This window comes from Phalacrocorax aristotelis, chromosome 7 (genome assembly GCF_949628215.1).
Source record: "Phalacrocorax aristotelis chromosome 7, bGulAri2.1, whole genome shotgun sequence".
NCBI classification, from domain to species: domain Eukaryota; kingdom Metazoa; phylum Chordata; class Aves; order Suliformes; family Phalacrocoracidae; genus Phalacrocorax; species Phalacrocorax aristotelis.
This window is the reverse complement of record NC_134282.1, coordinates 32,516,659-32,535,701: the sequence shown is the minus strand read 5'-3', so window position 1 is coordinate 32,535,701 and position 19,043 is coordinate 32,516,659. Positions and strand designations below refer to the sequence as shown.

At 41.4% G+C, this 19,043-nt stretch overlaps 1 protein-coding gene across 2 annotated transcripts in view; it reads right to left on the bottom strand.

Annotated features, from left to right (window-relative positions):
* ARIH1 (ariadne RBR E3 ubiquitin protein ligase 1) overlaps positions 1–19,043 on the bottom strand; it is a 61,554-nt gene that overhangs the window by 19,844 nt on the left and 22,667 nt on the right. For both annotated transcript variants that reach the window (XR_012661614.1, XM_075099795.1), the window contains exons 2-5: positions 14,795–14,862; positions 6,046–6,190; positions 773–865; positions 356–411 (exon numbers count right to left, since the gene is read on the bottom strand). Coding sequence is in view for 1 of the 2 variants with exons in the window: in XM_075099795.1 (XP_074955896.1) it covers positions 356–411; positions 773–865; positions 6,046–6,190; positions 14,795–14,862 (362 nt within the window). In the remaining variant the exon portion in view is untranslated. The remainder of the gene's footprint in view (positions 1–355; positions 412–772; positions 866–6,045; positions 6,191–14,794; positions 14,863–19,043) is intronic.

The following is a 19,043-nucleotide window of genomic DNA, read 5'->3' as shown; positions in this document are numbered from 1 at the left end:
TACTAACTATAGCTATAGGACTTGGTGAACCAGTGGGTTGACCTAGGTTGGAAGTCCTAAATTCCTATGTAAATCAAAGGAAACAAAGTGCACAAAGCAGTTAAACAGGGTTTGGAAAGACTGCCGGGTGTTTATTCTGCTGTCATGCTGACCAAATTGGTCAAGGATTTTTTCCTCCAAGTACTGTGGAAGTTAAGAGACATACTGGTTCAAAATAGACAGTTCAAGACCAAACTCTCTGCTGCCTTGAAGTCTCTATGCAGTTTTCTTTAACAGCCAGTACATTTGAATAGCACACAAGTAACAAAATGGAAAATGATAGGGAAGCCAAGAGGTAGCAACTCATCATACTTACATAACTGTATTGTCATCGACTAAGATATCACAGCCATGAGCAGGGCATGAAATTGTCTGAAAAAAACAAAGGTCATAAAAGGAACAGTCTTTATCCTACTTTTGCACCACAAAATTGCAAGGCAACAGAATTAACCACAATGCATAGAGCCAATGCATTATTTTTGCTATCATCACAACCCAGATGTGCCATGGTGCACAGCACGACTCTTCCCACTCAGGCTAATTCCATGTAGTTCCCTTCAGCTTCACCTGTGGCAAAGGCTGCAGCCCCCAAAGCTTTGAGGTTTGGGTTTTCTTTGTCACTCTTTTTTTTAAAAACTTCAGTGGGGAAGAATTCTCCCCTTTTTTTTCCTTTCCTCTCCAATACACAGAATTTCCAGAAAGAAGTCATGAGGTAGACGAGTTGGAATTTTACCTGTCCCATGCCTTCCTCCATTATTTTGGTAGTTAAATATTCACTCCAGCACTGCATACAGAACTTGTGTCCACACTCCAGGCCAGTAAAGTACTGCAGTGACAAAACACACAAGACATTGGATCATTTTATTACATTAATTCATTTGATCATTTCACCCTTCTTGGTGCTGTGCAGTTTATCACATCTCTCATCCCCCACACTAAACTTGAGACAGTACTATTTATTTTGTATCATCACTACTAGAGAACATTGCCAATGCAGCTTTTAGTCATGCTTTCAAAGCTCCGTGACCCTAGCAGCAAGGAAAGGTGGGGCTGAAGTTTCCATCTGTCTGCCCATTTAAATTGATCCTTGTCTTAGGAATATATACAGAGCATAGCATGTTTCTCCACTGTTTTACTCTTCCAAATGAGTAAAATAAATGCAACACCACCACACAGGTCACAGTTACAATACAGAGACTCCTCCTCTTTTTTCCACTTGGCTTGCTATTACATGTGGGTACTGCCCAGAAGTGCCAGAATATGCACACCAGCTATGCACAGGCACTAATTTAGCTCCCTCTTATACAGGAAACAGTAAGTGATCAGCAAGCAGTCCGCACTACTGGGTGAGCACTAAACAACAGAAACAGAAAGAATTGTGTGCACTTACGCTTTTAAGGCATACACATAAAGTTTGCCAACTTACTTGGTAAACTTCCCTCTGAAACCCAGATGCTCATCAGATGAAAGCACTAAAGATCCTAAATGGCAGGTATAAATTACTAAATAAAATTCAATAATGATTAGCTGTTGCAGACAGCAACAAGGACAACTTCATCTGTGTACGCATCATCTACACAGAGTATGTCAAGATATCATCAGGGATTGAATGGTTACACAAGGGGTAGAGAAGCAAACACTGCTGAGAAAGACTGAAATTAAGTTCCTTTTCTCCAGTCATCTCAAAGCTATTTTACGCTCAGAGCCAGAGGCAAGGACAAACTATATTTAAAACAATTCACTCGTACCACTATGCAGGTTACTATTTGATGGTTTAGCTTTTCAAACCATCTTCTCAGCCAATAAGAAAAAGACAAGAGCTCCACCCTCGGATACCATCAACAGCTACAAAATCCCACAAATGAAAGAAACCTGCTATCCTCTGCAGAACAGCATGAAACAGCAGGAGGATGCTGTTGATTAAGAAAAGGAGAGAGTCCATTTTAAGAAAAGAGAGTGCTACAAAATTAGAGATTCAAGATTACGGCCACCACATCACCCATTTTGTTCATCCAACACTGGCGTATTAGCTAGGTTATGCTCATCTTTCGATGCTACAGCACTCAGGTTACGCAGGGAAGGTGCTTGTTAGCACATACTTCCCACAGCCTTGCCATTTTGTGATTCACACTTGTCTAGCACTCCTGCCATCAACAGAGCCACAGGTTTGAACCTGAGGCTCGGAAACATGCTGTGATGCTGCAGCCAACGGGCTCGACTCTGCCTGCCGTTCCCACAGCCCTGCCAGAGAGCACTTACCAGGAGGAGCAAGGCAGTTAAATCCAACCTGACCAGTCAGCAAGGAGACAAGTGAACTGAGCGTCTGACTTCATACCAGATGAAAACCGAGATACCCACCCAAACCTTTGCTTTCTTTGGAACAAACAAAGAAACACCACTCCACCCACCCCCCCAAAAATCAAAATCAAAGTGGTGTGTCCTGTCAGCACCATAGATCAGGGAGAGAGGAGGCAGGCAGCTATGGGGCCAATGTACATCAACCTCAAGACTGAAGAGGGGAGAAAAAAAAAAAATCACTTGTTTTTGAACCATTACCGAGCCAGATAACAAGGTATCTGATGCTCCACAGATGCTGCTGTGGCCAAGTGTCAGATGCTGGAGATGAAGGGTTATGGTAGAAAAGTCCCAACATAACTTTCAGGAAACCAACAGCATGGAGCTTGAAGACAGCACTGACTTTTCCTAGATTTATGGCTTCTCCACATATAATGGGAAATAAGCATGGACAAGGGGATCATCCCTTAACAAACCTAAATACTCCTGCAGTCAGCACACACAGGAAGACAGACACACTACCAAACATAGGTAAGCACATATCTTCAATGTAAGACTCTTCAGTTACTTCAAACAGTGAAAAGATGTGCTAAATGCCCACATAAAAGGCAGCCACCATGCTTCCTCCCAGGCTGCAAAGAATTCAGAGTATCATTCAACTAATTTCTTTACTTTGAGGGAGTTCCCAATTATTTTTAGCTAAGCTGACAGCAGATGTCAAGGGAGCATGTAAAAAGGCCAATATAAAAACCACAAAGTGTAAAGGGTAACTGACTTCTGAAACAGCACGTTTCCACAGGGGACAGCTCTACTTTCACCCTATCTATACTCATCACCTACATTTCTTGTGACACCAAGTGCTAGCAGCAGCAGGCTGCCACTCAATACCTGTCCCTGCTCTTCTGGTAGCATCAAACTGACCAAAGAGGGATCAGCTGCCCCAAGATGCATTTACCATGACAGCCTCACTCAGGCCTTCTTTACTTCAGTAATGATGATAGCACTGACAGATGAAGCCATCTACGTGTCCGTAGAACAAGCACACAGTTTGGACAACAGTATGAGGCTCCCCAAACACCCCCACCCCAGCAGCCTTCCTCTCAGATGGGACCTGAGGGGCAAGATGCAAGAGAGGAGGTGGGCAAAGCCAAAACCCTCTCAAGTCCTGTCTTCACAAATAAGGATTTCACCTGAAATTACTACTGGGACTTGACACAGGTTCATGGGAACCCAGAAGGACTAAATATCTCCCTTCAGTTTTCAAACCATCAGAGTGCAGGCTGCCATGAGAGCATCAAATGCCTGATTTTACAGGTGCTTCTCAAAATCTCAAATCACTGTTCTTTGGAGATGACTGAAGGGCTATGAAGACTTCATATTTCTCTTACAGGCGCTTTCAAAGGCAGACTAATACCACTGCAATGACCCCATGAGAGGGTAAATATTCAAGACACTTACATTCCTGAAGTAGCTGTACACTGTAAAATTTCTTAACGGGTCCCACTCCAGACTCCCAGCTTTCTACAGGCTGAAAGGGGCTCTCAGAAAAACAAAAAAAACCCCAGCTTTTTCTGGTGGGAAAAAAATAGCTGACCATTGCAAGAGGATTTAAAAACTGAGATTTTAGGTTAGGTACTGAACATAACTTATCCTAGAATTTAAAATTCACATTCACCAAAAACAGCTTCAAAACAGATTTCAAACCAGATGGCTTACAGTCACCTCAGACACAGGAGACACTACAGCCTTCTAAAATAAGAAATAATATTAGTTTTACTCTATGCTCCAGCTTTGGGGTATGGCAAAGAAAGAGAGGTTCCCCTCTGTTGTCTCTTGACTTAAACAACACAATTTAGAGACACCTCTGCTCACTTGCAAGATCCCATGGCCACCACTATTTTTAATGGGCTATTTGAGCTACAAAAGAAAGACATATTAGTGTGCTTTGTGCACTTCTTTCCAGTAGCCTGGGAAGCAGCTTTCTCGCAACACATGTACCCCAGTCAGAGGAAAGGCCAGCCAGTTGTGAGCACCGGGCATATTGTTCACACCCAGCACAGCAACTACATTAAAAAGTGGGAGAACAACATGTTAAGAACATGAAACCTAAATTTGAAGTTTACAAGATGACCTTTTCTGAGACAAAAATCAAAATTATTTCCTTACTACTCAACTTGGAAAGTTTGCAGTGATTAAACAGTACAAGTTTGGCTAAGTACAAATTTCCCAAGCTTGTCTATCTTCAAAAAATAACCTCTTTAGACAAAACAAGCAATGATTCTCCTTAGCAGCTATTCTCTAAAAAGGAAGTCAGTGTACAAGGCTTAAAAGGAGATGCACAAAGTCTTGTGGTTACTGGGTCAACAGCAATAGTGATCTTAACACTGAGAATCTCAGCTGCCGGAAACTGGGCTTTGCTCTGCTCTGCCTCTTCCAGAGCAAGGAAAAGGCTTGCAGTCAGACTACAGCAGCAAGGGTACTTTATTCAAGGCTACTCATAAACCCTAAAGCTCATAACGGTTTCCATTCTTGCTGAAAAGCAAGCTCAGAAAAAACACTCAGAGAAAGAGTAGAAGGCTTATCTAAGGGCTGCTCTGCTCTTGAAAGGTCAGGCAGACATTACAGTGTTTTGGAGGATGAGGACAGCTCTATCAGGAACACTAAGTTCCAACAGAGGAAGAATTCCTCACATACATCAGCGCCCTGCCTTTTGGCAAAGCCACGGATAGACTCTCATATTTAGGCTTTTCTAATCTCATTTTCTTTCAGGATCTCCCATCATTATGTCCCACCCCTGGAAAGCCACTAGTTCCTCTCCTGTACAAAACACAGCAAAAGCCTGGATTAGTGTATCAGAACATTCAGTATTTGTGAATAGCTTAAAAAAAAAAAAGAAGCACCATCACCAATCTCACCACAAACCATAAGACTAATCTAGAGCCCCAGCAAGCACTTCTATCCTAATCTTCTCCAATTAAGGTATTGCACAAACATGATAAAGATCCAAAGATATCCACATGGGTCATGTTCTCTGAACAGCACCACTTCTGCTCCTACTCAGTTTTATTCTAGGCTTTCTAGCTTGATTATTTTGCATCATTATTTACTACATTTAAAGCTGTTTCCTGTCTTGTCGTTCTATTTAAGAAAATCCCTTTGCCCATCATGCTTTCCATGTATTTTTTCCTTCACATATCATTTGCTTGCATGTCTCAATTGCTATCTGACCTTTGTGAAAATCACTTGATCTACTGCTTGCTTTTCTCAACAGCTTTACTACACTGCTGCCCAGACCCTCAAAGTTTTTTGCAGAAGGGATAATGGTTTCTTTGGAAATACAATCCCATTTTGGGTAAACTAATACAGTTTGGGGTTTGTTTAAAAAAATAAGTTTGTCAAGCCACACAGTAAGAATTAAACAGAACACATAAAGCACTACGTAATCCAGTGGTCCCCTACCGCATTACTTGGATCAGCTGCAGCACACAAGACAAGGTTTACTGCATTAAGAAACAATCTTGAACACTTTTTTTTAATGCATATACTACAGATCAGAAGATTCAATGAAAAAAGTGAAATCTCAATTTCAAAGGCTTTTTTCAAAATGCTGTTGGAGAAGTCCTTACAAACTTCTGCTCAATGTGTTAAGTTTCAGAGAGCAAAGTTGGGGGAGTTACTGGTCTGATACCACCTTGGCTGCCAGGTACTCACCGAGTTTGGGTAGTTCAAATAGCAGATCTGACAAGGCATATCCTGGGCTGATGACCTTGTGTTCATCTGGCGTGTTCGAGACTTTTTACTTGGATTAATTACATGACACTCTGCAAAGAGCTTCTCCAAGTTGCCATCAAAGTACCTGAATAACACACAAGAAAATGAAAGTTTAACCACCCTCCCTGTAAGTTAGTTTTCAAATTCTATTTAGGAGTTAAATGTACAAAGTTGGTTTTAATACTTCAAAAAACTCACACACCCACTACTTTTAACAAACTCTTCACTAATAAACACAACACGGCCCTCACCACAGACCTGGTTATTAGACAACTACATTGTTTCAGAGGGCTTGAATTGAAAAGTCAAGTACCTTCAATTCTTCAGCTGCATTTCAAGTAATTCATGATTCTCCACAGTGTTTTCTTTGCATTGAAGCTCCATGACAGGAAACTGAAGCAGGAATGTTTTACTCCACAGTCCAGGCACCAGGACACTTTGCTAAAGCACAGGTTTGATGCCCCCACGTTCAATTCTCTTTTCAACTTAAACCTTCCATTTTTCCCCCAATATTCTACTCACTAAAATATTAAAGAGGAGGCAGGAAGCAACATTCAGTCATAGTTCATGATTCAGCAGGTCCCTAGTTCCTGTACTTCACGTTTTCCCTCTGTGTACTCAGTCTACATTAAGCATGGCCCAAAGAGACTTCAATTTTGGCACTTCCTTCTCTGATCTATGGAGAAACGCCTCAGCAGGGTCAGACACTTCGTTCAGCTGATGGAGCACTTACACATGGTTTCCTATCTCCAATTAAGGCAACTGCAGGACTGCATTTCACACACTTCAGGCATCGCTGGAGTTTGGGATCAACTGCTGCTGGATCAGGACTCTGAACTCCAGTTAGGCCAGTCTTCAATTTTACAGGAAACACCTTTCCCACATCCAAAGCCTGCACAGTACATCCCTTGGGCCAAAACCCTAGCCATTTGAGTATCTTTTGTCTCCAGTCAACCCGAGATATTTTAACCTCCTAAGAAAATACAACTCCAGGTGTACAATGCTTCCGAAGATTAGCTACCTCATGGAAAGGAGGGTGCAAAATTGGTTGGGGGGAGATGAAAGAACATTTTCTTTTTATTTCTTATTCCCTTAAGGAAAAAATACTGCTTTGGTTTAGTCTTACGAAAAGCTCTTCAACTTGCTGAAGAGGACCAGTTTTGAAGGAACCATGAGTAGGCAGGTCGGCCTCTTCCCCATATCAAGACACCACATATCTTTCTCCAGCCTACAGCAGCTGCAAAGAACTAATCAAATCTGACAACCAGCTAACCTTGCCTGCATGTAGATACCTCATTTGATACCAGTAAACAAGTATTTCCCCCCATCCCATCAGCAGCAGCAAGTTAAATCCAAGTAAGGTGGCACTTACCTAGGAAAAATCCCCACATTTTATCACAGTGCAGTCATTTACTCTTAAGACAGTAAATTTACTCCCAGCAGATAACTGTCCGTGTAACTAAGCACACAGGCAAGGCTGACATTGGAGTCTTTACAAAGCATATATTTAAGGTCATCACAAAACAGACCACAATAAAAAAAAAAATCTGCTGTCCACCAACAGATAGAAAAGAACCAAGACTTTCTACTGGGGAAAGTTGTTACTCTGTGCATCTCAAAAACATGGGACTAGGCCTGTGAGACATCATCTAACCAAAACGCCTCTGGATGGATGGTCTTACCTGGCAGCATCCCCAAAAAGTCCCAAATCCACAGCAGCTCTCTTACAGCACTACCTAGAACAGGACTTGACTTACATTTAAAAAGGGTTAATTTTACTGCTGGTTCATTTGCTTTTTGATGCAGTTCACATACTTTAGGTCTTAATTTTCAAGACACTGAATTTTAAAGATAGTGGTAAATTGTAGCATTGCAGCATACACGAGGCTCTGCCATTGTTCTTCAATGCTAGCTCAGGAATTTAACTCAACCATGTTATTTTGTTTGCCTTCAGGATCACTTATATCTAGAAAATTTTAGCAAGAGAATTCAGTGCACTCGCATCATTGGCAGTATTTGTTTATTAAAGAGTCATGGATAAATATTAACTGCACAAAAGGTTTCCAGCCTTCAAATTGTTCTTACATGCAGCATAATCAGCATAGGATATCCTACGTTTGAAAAAAGCAAACAGTTGGGTGTGATGTTTGCAAAGAAAATAGTTTTGAAGACAAATGCTATGATGCAACTTTAATAGAGGCATTCATGGTCAGCTAAATGCTTATGGAAATCTCTGCTATTTGTAATGGGCTGTTTTGAAGAGTGCACATCCACATCAGGAACTTGACTTTACCACTTGCAACAGGCAGTTAACTTTTTACTAAATCTCTGCAAAAGCTACTCTGAGCCATGATACCTACTGCCTTACACCAAGAAACATGGAGCAAAAGTCACCAGCAACTGCTTTTCACCTGGAATTACCTATCCCCTCTAAATACCAATGGGTAACTAGCTCAGAACAACCATTTCCTTCCCAGGCTTTCAAGCCATTTCCCTGATAATGGATAGAAAGTAAGTGATTTGACATCATCTGTTTCATGGGGCTAAAGGCTAGTGATAAAGGAACTTAAATAAGATTCATAGATTGGAGTCCTTAACCAATTTAAACATATCCAAAGCACTAATATACTGCAAAACATGCAGGTGCTTACATTTTGGTGCAAGAGCCACGGCTTACATTCAGTGGTTTCCATCTCAGGAGTGCCTAGTGTCTCCTACATTTACACAGGAGAAGCAAATGAGACAGCTGACTTAGGGCCATACAGAAGGAGGAAAAAACTCAGGAAAAAAAAACCCCAAAGTTTTGCCTTTTTAACTCTGCTACACTCTTAAATCTTACAGTATTCACTCTGCTCTTTGGGATTGCCGCTTGTAAACCTCACAAATGTTGAGAAGAAACAGGGCATCAGGTATTCCTCCTTCTCCATGCTGGGCCCGCAAGCTGTTTTCTTTTAATGCATTTGCTTTCTTTGCTGTGCCAAGATATGCTGAGTAAGTAATTTCCACAACTATTTGGATGTATGTGTCTCAGACTTAAAATCATGCTGTCACTAGGCAGTAAGGAAATAGGAACTCTAGAAAATGCAGAAGAAAACCTAGATGTCCCTGAAAACACACAGTTGTAATGGGTACTCCAGAATGACGTCCAACACCTCTCTAACTACTCCACCACTCCTTATGCAAACACACTGAGGGCCCAGTCAAAAGGCTGTTCCAGTCCCTTCAACGGTTAGGAGAGACTCTTAATTCCTATTACCATGCCTTTTTCCCTGCTTGTCCAAGCATCAAGATAGACCATCCATTTAACCAGATCTCCCTTTGCCCCTCCCATGTTCTTCCACTGAAGGATTCACAGGCAACAGCTCTTAACACCCTCTCCCAACACAGCAGGTAAGCGTCTCACAGGACATTTCTCTACTTCTCTGTCCCAGCAAGCCTTCTCCACCACCAGTTTCCATTTCCACTCATCCTCTCTGAACTCAAGCAGGCCAAAACAAATTCAATTACAGTTAATATTCCACCACAAACTCATACAATTTCACCTATGTTTCTCCTGCAGATCTCTCGCTTAATGCGTCTACCTTTCTCCAGAGCTCCTTCATGTTAGCAGCTCCATTTTAATCTCTACTAGAAACCCCACAGTCTTTTCCATCTCTGCTGATGAGACCTATCATGACACTTTGTACCACTTTTTTTTTTTTTCTATATAACGTCTGGATCCTCCTCTGAACCAAATGCCTCCAAACAGATTTGTACCAAGACATTAACAACAACAGTCATCCCAAAATTAACCAATAAGGGACGTACCAATAGGTTCTATCTAGTCTGCTACTTGCATTTTGAGCAAAGTAACTCCATACACATCATACCAATAGCTGAACCCAATGATTTCCCATATTTTATGTCATATAGTTGCATGCTATCATCTCTGCTGTGAACCATAGGAGAAAAATCCTTTAATTCCCTCCTTACTTCCTTCACAACTCTGAGGTTTCTGATTTTTTTTTCCCCCCCTCAAGCTATCCCTCAAGTTCTCACTAATAACAGGTTGCTTCCTGGTAGCTTGGTCCTTATTTTCATCTTAGGGAAGAGCACAGCAACTTCACTAAGTCTTCAAAATCTTTATCCTCTTCTCCATTTGCAATGCAGATGGGGAGAACTGCAAGTAATTCTAGTACTTCTGATACTCAAGAAATATTATGGTCTATTCAACATTTGACTCCTTCCTCAATATAGCTGACTTCAACAACTAGTTCTATTAGTTTTTCAAAATTCATTCTCTTCATCAGAGATCAAGTTGTTTTCTCTGCTACTTTAAAATTAATAGACACACCAGAGTATTATTTTCAAGTTCTTTTAGAATTTCTTCACTGCTTTCCAACAGCAAGTCCATAATACTATCAAGTCTTTTTGGCAGAGGGATCAAGCTGTCAGCTGCTTTATTTCCTCAAAGTTTCCTCCTGCTGTTGGTAACTGCCTAACCACAATTTTCTAGACATAACCAAATCCTATCCAAGGGAGTATCAATGATAAAAGGACCTTTCACTGAAAAAAAAAAAAGCTTTTAGTACACACTTTGGGATATGTACTTTAGTGAAAGAGCATTTGTGAATGTCAGAGAATCAGTGTACTCGCAGTAAAAGGTATCTTCATAACAGAACACCCACCACACACAATTTTTCATCTGTTCAGCCTCTGATGGTGTTAAGTACTTATTTGCCCAAAGGGAAGCAGACAGCCAGATACCTACAGAGAGAAGTCAGACCTTGAATGCAAGGAGAAGAGGCAATCTGGGCTAGCAGCCTAGCCACCGGGTCATCCTGGCATCTGTCTTCTGCTCGGAGGCAAGGCAGACATGCGACCACCAATATAAGCACTTACAAGGGACTGCAATACCTCTGTCTCTACCTCCAGGGATTAAATTGGGCCTTTGGTTACATGCTGAATTACTATTCTTAAAAAAAGATGACCAAGGGAAGGCACATAAAGTGGAAGAGCTGCGTTTTAGTCTCTTCATCATGAGGAAGTTCTTCCCCAAAATTGTCCTCAGAAGGGACAGATGGTATGAGCCATGGTAAAACTGGAAAGTAATTGAGAAAGTTATAACCCAGAGCACTTCCTTCACTTCTTTCTGAGGTTACCTGGTTAATCTGCACCTGCTAGCCTCCTGTCCCTATTAATCAAGCTTGTGAGACAGAAAAACATAGTATTTGATGTCTTTATGCTCCAGAACATATGGCACATCAGAAGCTGAACTTGAGTACTTCTTCCAGTACCCACTTCCATCCTACAAAGAGATCCACCCCAAGAGACCAATCTTGCTTTTGGACACAGTCAAATAATTAGTGCTTTACCAGAGGATAGGGCAGTTTTTCAATTGTGACAATTACTTCATTATAAGTGGAATAAATACCTGTAACATGTCTCTGCTCTTAATAACGCCATGCAATTACTCCACAAAAGCTGACACAGACAATAACCCACTCATTAAAAATATGAGTAACAATATAAAACAGCAATGAAGAGGTTTTCATGTTTTAAAACACAAGTTTTCATCGCACGAGCTCAGACCTCAAACTCAACACTTAACTAAATGGCTTCTTTTTCTATATCTGCTTTACTACAGGCAAGTTTTGATAAGGCTGCCTGTTAGGTCATGCTGACTCACGATGAACTAAGATAAAACAGACACTGGCTAGGTATTGTTAATATACACCACCAAGCAACTGAGCTCTGACTTGGTGTAAAATCAAGTACCACAAATTGCACCCAAACATTACATCTTAGCAAGCATTAAACCCACCCAGACTGCAGGCAACAACAGGAATTTCCTGGGAAGTCTTTCTAATGGTTATTAGAAGTGTGAAAGACCAAATTTACACTAGTTCAACTATTTAAAGTAAGAGTCCTCCAGGAAAAAATAATGTACGTATATATATGCCCTCAACACTGCTGCAGAACATGGATGCACTTGGTGTGAAAGAACACTGCGTGCGAGTGCTTTTGCTTGGTGCCTGTGAGAAGTGCAATAGCAGCAGTTACCTGCTAGCTCCCCAGCAGGAGCAGAGGCTTCAGCCCTGGGGTCAGGCTCTGCCTGGGTTTAGCCTGCACAGCACTGGCTACATGCCGACAGGCAAGCCAGAACGCTGTTATTAGAACATTCAGTTATTAGCAAGTTAGAAATTTCAGACACAAGACTTGTTTTGGGTAAGACACAGTGAATGGACAGTCTTACTTTCAAGTAAAACCTAAGTTTCAGGGGTTTTCCCTTAAAAATAATAGTGTTTAAATGTAGATTCCACCCCACCACCCCCCATTAGAGCATGCCTCTCTACCTCAAGATGAACGCTTCCCAGTGTTTTCCAGCTCATTTACACTAACACCATGCTGCCGTAAGGTTTGCTGGACACACAAAACCGAAGAAGTAACAAAAATGATCTCTCTTTTGGAAGACTAACCAAGCTTAAATTTGGGCTTAATCGGCTTATCATGTTCATGTGAGTGAGAACGGCCTCTATTTTGCAAAAAAAATGTGACCTGTAGGCAGCTCATGGCATTATTTCAAACTGTTTTTGCATCCAGGCTGCTGAAGTAACCACCTGCCTCCCACCCTGCCTTCACCTACTACCACACACAAAATCTTCTTGAACACTAAGAGCCAGCTCTCAAGCCTCTTCCCCAGCCATCCGCTCCTGCTTTAGCACAGCACAGCATCAGCAGAGCACTGCAAGGGGCTTCATGGAAGCTATTTGGTAAGAGTCTGACAGAAAACAGCACCAGCTACTATAGACAAAAAAGTTTTATTTTTCTAATACAAGACGACATCAACACCAAAACTGCCTAGTGTGCAGTAAGTCTGCATAAGCAAGGGTCACATATTACATTACTCATAGGGGTAATACTATAGAATTAAGATGAGTATTTTAATGAATATGTACCAAGAGTAAATGTTTACCTGTGGACTTTGTAAATATTTACATGTACTGAAACTGTTTTCGTTGGAAAGTGCAAAAGCCTTAACAATAATACCTCAAAGAAGCGGCTGACACCTCCCTTCAAAAAAAAACACAGTCTTGTTTTTAATTGACAGCAGCCTTAATGAAGCTTTCAGCAAGAAGGTAAAAAACCCTACTGAATAACAGATGATATTTCAGTACAGTTACATAGAAGTATCTCAAAGCAAGATGGAGATAGCCAAGGAGAGTGAACTTTAGCCTGACCAAAAGAACCAGCACAAGAAAAATCAAATACAAAGAAGTGGACACATATTATAGAGAAGGAATAAATCGGACTGCTTAACAGTTGTAGTCAGAGTTACATAGCCTCAATGTGACTATATTTTTAACACAAAGCTTTTGTACTTCCAACATTAACTAAAAGAGGTCAATCTCAGGAAAGAAAGCAAAGACTAGAAAGCTTAAAAAAATAATCACTTCAGAGAAAAAAAAAAATCTAGGCCAAACAAAGCATAAGAGATACCTGAGCACAATCACTAACTGAAAGTGTTACACAAAGGGGGCCAAAGGTGTCCTAAATACATTATCCCAGGCAGTGGAAATATTTGAACTCCAAAACTATCTACTAGCAGACTGAAAATGTGTTGCTCTTCCATACTTGCACCCTGCATGACAGGGCAAACTACAGAGGCTCAGCCCACAGCACAGAGCACCTAGAGGCTGTTAGCCAGTATTTATCAATTCCACAGTGCTACAATTGTTTCTGCACATCCTATCTCCTCATGCCCTGACTATGAGGCAGAGGAAAGAATAATTGAGAGAAGGCCGAAAAACCCTACCAGGCAGTCCTTCTGCCCTCACACCCAACCCACCCGCTTGCGTCTCTTAACAATTATTAAGACCAGCAAAGAGCATAACAACCAGTAAGTTCCTGTACTGCCATTATGCTGCACCTGGTCCAGACCTATTCTCCCCACACCTTCTAGAAGTAAACTGAATTCTCCAGCTCCCCTACTCTCTTCAACAGCAACACTGGTATTGATTTTTAAAAAAAGTGCATTACCACTATAGCTGGATTTGACCTCCACTGTATAATAACTATGAAAAGTACTTTCACCAGCAACATTCCCCAAAAGCTGAGAATCAAAGATGAGAAGTAACCATAAAATGCTTTGCTCCGAGGGGGAGGCAAAATTCCATGCATTATTTACATACACGCTAAAAAAACCCTAGAACTGCAAAGATGAAGACACGGCAAATGCACTTTACCTATACTCTTTATCAGTCAAGAACAATTTTGTGTTTATTTGTTAGTTTTGCCGAGACATCAGGAATATCCATGCTGTAATGACATGCAATAGGAACTAAATCCACATCTGAAACGGGTGCAAGATAACAGGAACCAATTACTGCTTGCTTTTTTCCAGAGTCTGTGAAAACCCTGTACCTGTATGTGTTCAAACTGGAAGGCAGCCCTTCCTCCAAGGGGCAACTAACTTCCAAAACTTCTCTGAAGTCTAACAGGTATTAATAATTAAATTATATTAAATAATTACATTAAATTAAATTATTAAAACAAGGAGTCACCTTTAGCTGGTAAAGGCTGTTAAAGAGGAAAGGCCAAGAGCTTGCACAAGATATCCTCCTGCCACATACTGCGCATTCATCCATTCTCATATTATTCTGCTAATAAACATTTCTTGGAAGTCTGAAGCAAAATGATGGCTGCTTACCTCTCCATCAGCTTCTCTTTATCCCAGTTGAAATGGCTAAGCAGTATTCGAGTAATAGTTGCTGGATTCTAGAGGAAGAAAAAAATTAAGTAACTGAGTTACTACTTGACCAAGTTGATAGTGTTATGAGAACATGAGAGTATTAAATAAGCAAATGGAGAAATCAATGTGTCTGATAACATAATCTGTTCAGACAATACACATTAACTAATGTATATTGGAAAATAGTTTGATTTCAGATAGAAAAATTAAAACACCCCACACTATAAAACAAAACATCTACAAAAAATGAAAATATGGTTCAAGACTTAAGGAACAGGTTAGTTACTGCTACCACAAGAGATGTCAAGTGCCACCATCTCCACGCCCAGCGTGCTTATATAATGTAAACCCATGATGTTCATAAAATGCATAAATGTCTGATCACCATCCACCATATCTATTTTTGCCACAAGCTCCACACTATTCCCAGAACAAGAATATTCCTTGTTTGTCCTGGCCCCAACCACCAAAACACTTGGGCTAAAAACTCTCCCAGAAAGTAACCAGCTGCCAGTGTAAGATGACAAATGTCCTTTGCAACCTCCAGGTGTTCCCAAAGCACCCCAAGAATCAATTACACAACTAAGGAAAGAAATACAGCCTAGGAAGGTCAGAAATAGGACTGGAAATAAAAGCTGCTTTTCATTTCTACACAAGTTTTTCTTCCAACTAAATCTGTATCATCAGCCAAGGGGTGACTATATGAGCCAAGAAACATAACAGAAGCCATATGGTTTGTTACACCCCAGAACTGTGTTTTAGCTCCCTAAATCCAAACTCTCTGGGCTCAGGTTTAGGACCATTTATGTGCAACAGAAGCAACAGCCATCGCCCTGGAAGTGGCTGTGCATACTTCACCACTTAACACCAAAATGGAAGTTTGCCTTAGGGCAGATTTTCAATGGTCACTCTGAAGCTGTTGAAAAGTACGACATAAACTAGCAATGTGAATTTCTGAGCCCATGAGCTATATCTACAACTTCAAACTGCCAAAAGGTAATGCTGCCATGCAAAGCAGCGATCCCATCCCATCCTTACCCTCAGCTGCATGCTTGCATGTCCTGCGCTTACCAATCCATACTAGTACAGCCATCTTATGCTGCAACACTGCAAACTACTGACTCCGAAATGGATCTTGGTTTCTTTTCCTTTAAGTTGTTTTTTCACTGAATCAGTTCCCTGATCTGTGGTTGCCTGACCACACAAACAGCTGCATAAGCACAACAGCAGGAGGGGACAAGAGGACAGCACCTTTCAGCAGGGACACTAACAAAAAGTTCACTTGAAATAAAGCCCTAGGGTCAAAATGTAAGCACAAAGAACTAGTCTTAGGGTTTACACTATCAAAAGTGATGCTCATCTCCCTCTGCAGCGTTCTTACTCTTCTTCCTAATGCCAGCACGTTGTCTTTAAGGACAAATAAAGAAATTTTCCCAGCTTAAAAAGCCCATGTTTAAAAGCAGCTTTAGAAAGGTTAGACAAGATCCCCAATGCAGTCCATGGGGGGCCCCATGAACAGCTGGGACAGCAAATCTGCTATACAGTATGGGGCAGAAAACCCGGAAACTGACATTGCCAAACATTGTATTGTGAAAACGTGGCCCCAGTCCATCTTTGAACAAGTCTCCCAAGCGACATAGATCCAAGCTCCTAACTGTAACAACACAACAAGGCACTTGGCTGAACCACATGCAACTGGCCATTACGAAGCAATGAGGCAGGACCCTGACTTTCAGTACACTAGCAGGAGTCAGGATAACAGTGCTGCAGCCACTGTTATCGAGGTGATCCCGCTCTCAGGCAGATTTACCCATTTCATTGGTAAAAGGAGAAATCCATTTAAAGAAGAAAAAAAAATAAATCACGAAACAGCTTTTTGATAGCATCAATCCTAATCCAGCCCAGCACACAGCAGCACAGAGCTTGTGCCAGCACTGCAGACACTGCAGTTGAACTGTTTCAAGTCAGTCCTGCCACCAAGAAACTGTATCGGAATTGAAGGGTCTCCTTCACAAAAAGGCTACTCCAGCTTCAGGGAGAAGGACTGCAGCCTCTTTCAGGGTTTTAGTTTTTGATCTGTCTAGGTTACTTTGTATTTGGGTCTCCACATCATCTTCTGTAATACTATCTGTATTATGCAGCAGTTCCTAAAGGAGCTCGTAATAGCTCAAACACACACACTTCCTAGAGCAAATTAATCAAAGATGAAAATATACTTAGTAAACAAACTGATCTTGTCTCTAGATTATCTCAGTTATGATACCAGCTCCTATAGGCAGAACAACTTCTATTTTAAAAAAAAATTTCCACAGTGTAAGACAAGCCTAGCCTCAAACAAGGAAATCTCCTCCTAAACATACCAGGCAGATTGCACATAGGTTTCTCTCCATGTAATCCTTCCAGCACTCTCATGTCTATCAAGCTTGAGCCCCTCACCCCTGCCATGCTCTAGAGCTACAAACCAGTTTCAGACAGTAAAGTGTGCAGCTCTTCCCAAACACAAGGGTTCTTCACTCAGCCCAGAGATCTACCAGATGTACAAAGAAAAACTACTGTCTTATTTTCTCAAGCAACAGCATTAAGAGAGCTTAAATTAGCCTGAAGTCTTGTCCTACCTTCTGCTACAGCATCCCACTTGGCCACTGTATTAAGGCTTCTGAGAATTCCTATTAAGCAATTTAACAGGCTAAGAGGCAACTGAGATAGTGGTCTGCAGCTGACTTCTCTTTTTGAAGATGACAGACAGGTTCCCCCTGCACCGAAGGATAAGTTATGCCATACTAATAAGGAACTAAAGTGGTCTGCAGCGATTATCAAGTGCAACAAGGCTACAAATACCACTCACCGAAGGACACGTGGTTGCAAAGAACAAGAGGGTCTCATTTCATTTGTGGCTTCTCCATTTTACCGACGTTTCCAAAACAAGTTTCCCTAGATTAGACCCCCCAAATATCCCAGCTTCACAAAAGGAAAGCTCTTTCATACACTGCCATCGCGATGGGAAAACGGCACTTTAGTTAGGATTATACTCCAGAGACAAGCACTGGTTTGGTGTGTTATAACACAACTATGGTGTGAGGGGTAGCTTTTACTGGCTTGTTGGGCTTTAGCTTCCCCTAGCTACAGCAGTATTTGTTAATTAAAAAAAAAGGAAACACCAGCAGCATGATAAGCTCCTACCAGAAATAGCTGGGCTGCCTGCTTTCTCTGCTAGCCATGTCTAAGATCTAGTGTTTAGAACTTACCTAGTTTCACTGATACAGAAGGGCAAGGATTAGTAGAATTGTGCCCTTGCTCACACGTGGTGTGGACATCAGTACAACTGGAGCCTGCTGCATTACGCAGGGAGAGCTGAAGACAGGGAGGCAGGCAACACTAAGAGGCTTGCTTGGTTTGCATAATATAAACCACAGTTAAATACAAAAGCAAAACACCTCTGCATTAAGGATTTTTCTAATTTAAGGCAAGGCATACCACCAAGGTACCAGGTAACAGCTGCTCCGCATTAATTGCTTGCATGCACACACTTACCCCACAATTATTTGGGAGCAGCTTTGAAGGAGTAAATCATAGCATCTATCACAATGAGAGGTTAACTGCTGCAGAGCATCTACGTCCTGTAACTCAGTCATACGGGGTTAAAACAACACCAAAACAATTTGATGTTTCAACCCCTGTTCTGGCACTAGTTCCACTACAGCCCCGTATCAGCCCTGTCACCACTGCACGAGCCCTCAGCAATCACTTTGGACACTCACTCTGCCCAGCGCTGCTAAAATTAACATAACATTTAAACAATGCCAGATTATGCAGCACTGGTATATTATAGTTTATGTTCTGAAACTGGATGGGCTTCTCATTTGGCACACAGGACTGTCTACGACTCTTACACCACAAAGATTAGTTATGAACAGGCTACAACACTGCTCAGCCAGGATTACTACTTAGGCTTGAAGCTGCAGCAGGGAGAAGTGTGCTTTTACAAAGGGTATTTGCTGTTTACAAAGAAAAATTTTACTAAGCAGACAGAAACAGACAGCGAGCAAGGGAAAAGCTAACATTCAAACACTCCGTTTTCCTCCAAATGTGGTTTGATGAAAGCTGAAACAGATGATCTAATTTACAATAGCCACCTGTTAAATTTTACACATTGAAGCTGAGGAAGATCGCCTAGAGCTCAGGGCAGTGAGCCTGTTGATATCCAGAT